The following is a 7,417-nucleotide window of genomic DNA, read 5'->3' as shown; positions in this document are numbered from 1 at the left end:
ACAAAAAAAAAAGTCATCTTCTGCTAAATGTACTATTTATAGGCGATGCAACCTCGCTGCACCGCTCCAAGCCTCCCAACTTCACAACCGCATTCAGTCCATTCGACGGATTGCTCGAAGTCATGAGGTCAGAGTCATGCGCGCGCAGACAGCCAGCATCGCCTCTCTGACTCGCGGGCTTTTGTATGTGGTGTCAAAGTATTAATAAAAACGTTGCCACAAGATGCACCCCAGTGTGAATGTATGTCACGTTGTCGCAAAGGGCGCACAGAAGTCAAACTTGGTGTCTTTTGATGTCAGCTAAATAGGGAGCCCTCACAACAACCAGGCTCCATGGAAACCATGCCAAGAAAAATTAAAAAAATAAATAAAATGAAATAACCTGCAAAACACTGACGTCAGTTGCAGGGACAAAAGTGACAAGAGAGAGAAACGCTCGTCAGGCTGTGCTTCAGGTCACGGTGTGCGTAAGCTAATGTGAGCTACGATAGAGTGAGTGCAGACAAATACCAGGTGAGGAGTTGAAGGCGAGGCGAATAAAAACACACAACGTTCTAAACATTTATACTGTTGGCCGAGCTAAAAATTCCCTTTGGAGGTGGGAGAAATTGGAACGGCGATCGTACAAATTCAAAAATTGATATGTTCCCCCCTCTGTGTGGTTTTCTTTTCCCACAGTATCGTTCTTTCAAGCCTCCCAAAATGGCTCAAATACTTGTCCCAAGTTGAGATAGGGAGCCCAGGATTTATGCAAGCATATTGTCAAAAACATTTATTGTTTGCAAACATGACATGATCAACGCCAAAGTCGATTCTGATTCCCGCCAGTCAAAACGTCAAAACACAGGTTACTCATACAAAACACGATTACTTTTACATCACATTAATTGAAGGCTGATTTTTAAAAATCTTTTTTTTTGCCCTCTCAATGTCAAGTTTGGACCGCCGTCATTTTCTGAGGAGATGATATTAATACTGTTCAGCCATCATTAATAAAGTTAGGGCCGACCAGCCAGTGAAAGGGTGGCTTCCTTGGCCTCTACCGGTGGCGTCATTGTACTGTTCCCACACGTAACCCGTTTCAGCGTACTGTCTGTATACATTACTGATAATATTAGTCCTGAGTTCCTCGTACAGCGCGGCCGTCTGCTCCTGATATGGTCCCTGCGTGTTACTATAGTGGTGGAGGGCTCTCACCGCCAGGTAGTTGATATTGATCCACACCGGTCCTCTCCAATAGGGAGCGTCGTGTTCCGTGTTTCGCTTCATGTACAACGGATCGGCTTTGGACAGAGAGCGCAGGCCGTAAGGTGTCCACAGCTTGTTGGGATCTTTCATGTCTCTGAGAACGTGCTCCAATTTGGGCGAGTCCGGCTGAAGAACGTGCAGTAGGAAGGGGAACAGGCTGACGTAACCCAGAGCGTTGACATATTGCAGTTTGGGAGCCTTGCGAACAGAGCGAACGAGTCGCGTGACGGGGAACTGGTGGCGGTGTTGTCCGGGGGGCATGTACACCTTCTCCTGTTGCAAGGATACGTCCTGAGTGTGGTTGCCGTAGTCGCTGTAGGCGCGGAGTTGCTCGGACCAGTGGAGCTCGTTCAGGAGGTTATTGTCTGTCAGCACTCGGTGGGTGAATTCGTAGTCCCCGTGAGGTTGGCCTAAAAGCTGAGCGATCCGAGCCATGATACCCGAGGACAGGGCCATCCAACAGTGGAGGTCCACGTGGCGCTCTTGCGCCGACGGGTGCGAGGCTCGCGGGTAATCATCCAGACCCGAGGTCAAGGTTTTGGGATTGAGGAACAGATTGGAGTCCTTGTCACGCCCACGCCAGCGGTACGAGTTGGGCACCGGCCCCGACTGAGTGGTGTTGTACCACTCAAACCAGGTCTTGAGTCTGGGGTACAGTCGTCTTAGGAAAGGCAGAGTGGGAAGTGACTCCACGCTGTCTGGATTTAATGACAACTGCTCAATTAGCCCCTGGAGAGCTAAAAAGAGCGTAGGCGGGTTTGCGTTCTCATTTCGCTGAACTACAAACTCGGCAGGGACCTTACTGTGAGCCTCGTCTCCGAGGATCTGCTCACGAGGGATCCAGCCCTCGACGTTCATCAGGTCTATCCAGTGGGAGACGGCTTCTCTCGTCACCTGGGGGTCCCACTTACTCAGCAGCAGCTGGTGGAAGCCCTCATCCCAAAGAAAACCTCGGGGGAAGAAAGAGCGCGACGGGACGGCGGTAAATAACGCGCCCTCGGGGTACAGGAGCGGGTATTCGTTGTAGACGGACTGAACCACCGACTGGCCGTAGAAGTAGCCCATTCCGCCCAACATGTTGCTGAGCGCCGCCTTGCCAAACTTGACGTACGCCCGGCTGTGACCTTTTCGCTCCAGCTCAAAGGTCTTCTCAAACTTGGCATCGAACTCTGCCTTCCTCTTTTCCAGCTCCTGAGTCATCACGGGGCCCACCAGCTGGTCGTGGCGGCCGCGAAAGCTCGCCGACTCGAAGAGCACTTCCATTTGAAACGGTGTCTGAACGGTGACCTGGTGCACTACAAAGTCGCCCTCTTTCCTAGCATCGGGGGGGTTCTTCTGTTGGTTCGGGTGATACGGGGGTTTGTAGGCATCCACGGCGATGTAATGCCTCCTCTCCCCGGATGGCGGGCTGAAGACAAACCTGTGGTTCAGACTGTGCTTCACAATGTCAGTCAGCTTCTCCAAGCCGGGAGCACGAGTCTGAAGGTAGTTGTAACTGCAAAGGCAGGAAACTTGATTAAATCCTTGCATTTTCACAGCGTGGACCAGTGTTTTCCAACCTTTATTGAGCCGGGGAAACAATTCATATTGAAAGTTTCTCAGGGCACACCACCAAACGAAAATATGGCACACAAAGTACCTGCAGACTGACATCATGATGAGCTCGTCTCAAATTGCTCACCAATTAACAGCGTGAAATCTCGGGGTTCTTAATTGAACACAGCGCTATTAGTCCGCGGCATGAATGGAAACGCGGATGCACGGGTTCATTGTGCATTCTGCCATCTCGTGGACGAACGTTGATTTTGTTCTGCCTGTCACTACATGTTGCTCACAGAGATAGAGGAGCAAAGACCTATTTGGAGCGTAATCAATATTTTGAGTGAAACGAGATCTCCTGTGGCAAACCTGAATGATTTCTCGCAGGGCAGCGCTTGGAGGGTAGTCACTGGTCAAACAATGGCGCAATCCAGCAGTCATTGAAAAAATACAAATAAAAAAAACACCACCTTCTACCGTGAACCAGTTATGATACCACATATATGATATGTACATTTTATAAATTGCACACCAAACAGGCGACAACACATCTGACGGTTGCAGCTTGGTCTGCAGCCCAAATAATTCGGGGATTTTGAACGACATGCGGGACAAACATCGTAGCATATTCAAACTGTGAGTGAGATTATTTGGGGGGGGGGGGGGGGGGGGGGGTGAATAAAATGAGTTCTTGCACTGAATGATGGTTTGCTATTCAGCAGTTTTGTGCCATCCTTGAATCGGAATTTTGATACACGAGGGCATTTTGCACTGGGGGGGGAAACCTCACGGTATGTGGTTGATTTTTGATTGTTCGACCCCTTTGTTGTTGAAGGCTGGATTTTTGATACATCCGGTAAGCATGAAATAGATTAAGGTAGTGTGATGTACTTTGGTTTAATAAATAAAAAGAGATATGCTAATTTGTCCATGTTTCAAATGGCATTTTTGCCAGACACCTGATTGGGAAACGTGTGGTCCTATGTGGGCCCAGCAGTAGCGCTGATGAAAAATTATGCCCCCCCCCCACCCCGTCCCCCCTCCATCATTTAAATTGCTCATCCCTGCTTTCAATTGTGTCATGCTCTTATGTGGACTTCATTAAATGTTGAACTGATGTCGCTATTTGTCAACAGTGTCAGCAGAAATGTTTTTAAAAATTGGATATTTCCATCAATCTTTGACCACTTGCACCATTCAGGGTTAGTTTCTTGGTCTTAAATATACTGTTGGATGAAATAAGGCTGAGAACTGGCTCAAACACAGGCTGAAATACCTGCTGCGTACTGCCATCAAGTGGTTGCGGCTATGAAACGTGACTTCATGAAGTATCATGGGAGGTTTCAAAAATTCATCATTGTCATCATGTACTTGGCCCTCACGCATACATTCCCATTTCACTGCCATTGTAACACACAAGTAAACGGTCTGTAGTCAACCAATCAATATGTTGCAGCGCACCTGACAGACAGACAGACAGACAGACAGACAGACAGACAGACAGACAGACAGACAGACAGACAGCCAGACAGCCGAAGACTTATTTTGTGCTATTCATGGTATAGGTTTCTCCTTTGCGATTATCACTGATCCTACCTTGTGAATTTTCACGCTTACCTGGCATATTTTGGACTCGTCAAATCCCCAGTAACTGGTTTTCGGAATGTGATCTTGAAATTGCCAAGCTCTTCGGAGACACCCGTGATGGAGGCGAGGCGTTTTTTCTCCTCCACGTGAGCCTCCAGTGAGCCTTGGGTATCTGCCGCAGCGTAGAACATCAGGGAGATGACTGGAGCCTTGGAGGCAGAGCTCTAATGGGTAAAAAACAAAAACGAAAAAAAAAAAAAAAAAAAAAAGACAATGATCAGTTCATTCGTAGCAGTTGCTATGGAAACACTGTCACACATAAAAAAGGTTTCTATTCACGTGTTGCTTAGCGGTGACCCTCCAGGTCCAGTCTCCACCGTGATCACCTCCCACCCGCTTGACAAACTCGGTGGTCAGTGTGAAATCGTTGTCTCGGATCTCCTGGACGCCAAAGGTGAGCCCGTCATGCATCAGCCAGCCGTAACCTTGCAAGCGATCTCCCTGCTCGCAGGTGTGCCTCAGGTTCATGTCCATGTCGGAAAACTGACTCATCCACATCATACCTGATGGCGCAGAAAGAGAGAGCATCGATTGAATACGCGTACCAGTTTATCACCCACTAGTGACATCTGCTGATACAGATTCCGAGCGCAAGGATTAACTGTGAATTTCTCGCTGTATTTATGGTGCGTGCTATTGGCTGGGGGAAAAAAACTGTATCGTCACCTTAATTTAGACAAAAACATATTTATTTTCCAAAAGAATAAACACAAAACCCTTGCTGGCACGATGCAGCAACTATTCAGTCAAAAGTTGATCTTAAATTTACCAGCTTTTAATTCCACAATTTTTAACAGATTGAAATAAACAAGTGCAAAAAAAATCTAACAAATAAAATGGTATCAAAGTCTCACACGGCAGATATGTTTGTTTAACTTTGTAGCTGCCATGCGCCTGCGCAATGTGAAGGAAAGAGGGGTGAGGGATGCGACACTGCACACAAGCTGGTTCTAGTGGTTGCCTGTGCCTACCTGTCACAATCGACCTTGGACTCCTTGTTTTCATGCCGAAGTAGACCTGAGGCCTGTAAGAACCCCAAAACCTGTCCGGAGAGACCTGGGCACTGCTGGAATTGGCATCCAGGACGCGAGGTGACGGGTGCAACGTCACCACGCGCTTGGCCAGACTGGAGCGCATGTAAAGGGCATAGAAGAACCAGATGAGGCTGACCACGCAGAGGCCGATGGAGATGTTAATGAAGAGTTTGCCGATGTCCATTTTCTTCTTCTTCTCCTTGCGGTGAAACGCAGGGGGCTTCTCATCTTTTCTTAGAAGAGGGGGGGCGGCATCTCCGGTCACCACCCTCTTTCGCTGCCTGCCCATCCTGCCCTTGTCAACCTGAGCATGAGAGAAATGGGCAGAGTTCAGTGGCACGGATCAAACAGAGTAATCCATGATATGCCTATTTGTCAAGCTGTCTATCTGAAGTGCTTTTGTATGTGCTCATACAATACGTTTTTGACTAAACGAAGCACCGAAAGCAAGTTGTGCAGTTTTATTTTTTAAAAAATCAAAAGCAAGTCGCTTTATACAATACTTCATTTGCACAGCCCTCAATGGTCAATTTTCCGTTCTGTTAGATGGATTCAGTCTGCTGACCGTTTTTTCTTTCATCTCCCATAACAAAATACGACGAGGCCAAACTGTCCTACGCTTCCCTTCAGGGACGATAGAAAAGTTTTGATCGTGCCACTTCTCTCCTATTGTTTCTATCGTCACGTATCCGCATAAGGCAAATATTTATATTTCTTATGCACGATAACGACGACGGCAACGCAAATTGCTGGAGATAATTTTACTGACAGTATCAATACCACACAACTGCCACCAGGGGGCTTACTGAACACTTAACCACCACACAAAACAAACCAACGGTGCATAATAAAATCTAACAAAAAATGAAAGTTAACAAATAGGTAGGTGGGTGAACAGAAATAAATACTGCTAACCTTGGGAAATAATGAACAACTCACAGACAATATTCCGGTAATTAATAATCATTTACAAAAAAAAAAAAGAAGGAACCTCGAGGCATGCTGGGAATTCCAGCGTCAACTCCTTCCAACTATAGTATTATGTCTGGTGTTGTGCATTATTCGTGTTTTTTCTTGTTTTGTATAATATTGCCAATAATCATAACGGTGTCAACCAAGCTGGCAAAGGTCGTAGAAGGCTCATTAATTACCATTTATAGATATATTCAAAACGCCCTTAAAGCGTATAAATTCCTTGTTACTCAAGGTTTCTCTGTATATCACGTTTATGTTGTTATGAATTGTTTACCAAGCCCTTTCAATTTGAACAAGTTTGTTCTTTGGAATTTGGAGCAAATTGACATTTTCTTCACATTCTGTCGGTTGACACGCATTGACGTTGCTCATTCATAATTCTGGTCGTGACGACCATATGCGTCTTGTTGGTGTTTTGAAGGCGATAGTCAATTATTGATTTGTCTGTGTGAAAAGTACCGCGATTAAAAATAACTTGGCGCATGCCATGAACCACTTGGGTCTCATCACACGTCAGTCCGGTAATGCAACGTTGCATTCGCGCCTCCTGCTAGTCCTGCCTTAAAGCTAACATGCTCGCGTACGGCCAGTAATCACAAAAGTACGCCGTTGAATTCTTCACAGATAATATAAAGGTAGACTCAGATAATTGTTCATATAGTGCATGGTTACCCACCAGTCAAAAATGTTCAGTCTCAGCTATTCATTGTCCGTCACTCATTCGGCTGGCTACTTCCGCGTTCATGTCCCTGTTCGATGACGTTCTCGCGCGCTTGAATGTGACATCATATCAATTTCACGGCTTTTTGTGCTTTAAAATGCTAAATGAATAAAAATACCACTAATTAATTCGAAGTGTCATGAATTACAGTATATGAACTGTTCATAAGGTAACACATTATTCAATAAAATAATTTATATATTTCCACCACACTATACAATTTCATTAGTAACTGATTTAATTGCCTTTGTGG

The 7,417-nt window shown here is 46.1% G+C and overlaps 1 protein-coding gene across 1 annotated transcript; it reads right to left on the bottom strand.

The window, feature by feature from the left end:
* Window positions 1–757: 757 nt before the first annotated feature.
* mogs (mannosyl-oligosaccharide glucosidase) lies at window positions 758–7,210 on the bottom strand. The gene is made up of 5 exons (XM_019862599.1): window positions 7,120–7,210; window positions 5,406–5,772; window positions 4,714–4,937; window positions 4,405–4,598; window positions 758–2,743 (listed from the first exon to the last, which is right to left on the bottom strand). The coding sequence occupies exons 2-5, from the start codon at window positions 5,755–5,757 to the stop codon at window positions 970–972; spliced, it is 2,544 nt and encodes an 847-aa protein (XP_019718158.1). The 5' UTR covers window positions 5,758–5,772; window positions 7,120–7,210; the 3' UTR covers window positions 758–969.
* Between the last annotated feature and the right edge of the window lie 207 nt (window positions 7,211–7,417).

This window comes from Hippocampus comes, unplaced genomic scaffold (assembly GCF_001891065.2).
Source record: "Hippocampus comes isolate QL1 unplaced genomic scaffold, H_comes_QL1_v1.1 scaffold7, whole genome shotgun sequence".
Classification (NCBI taxonomy): Eukaryota; Metazoa; Chordata; class Actinopteri; order Syngnathiformes; family Syngnathidae; genus Hippocampus; species Hippocampus comes.
The sequence above is the reverse complement of the archived record's forward strand: the minus strand, read 5'-3'. Positions and strand labels throughout refer to the sequence as shown.

Excerpts from the sequence above, each read along its gene's own strand:
- mogs (XM_019862599.1), bottom strand. The coding sequence starts at position 5,757 with ATGGGCAGGCAGCGAAAGAGGGTGGTGACCGGAGATGCCGCCCCCCCT. Across the intron at positions 4,599-4,713 it reads GGGTCACCGCTAAGCAACAC|AGCTCTGCCTCCAAGGCTCC; the intron begins GTGAATAGAAAC and ends TTTACCCATTAG. Across the intron at positions 2,744-4,404 it reads ACGAGTCCAAAATATGCCAG|TTACAACTACCTTCAGACTC; the intron begins GTAAGCGTGAAA and ends CTGCCTTTGCAG.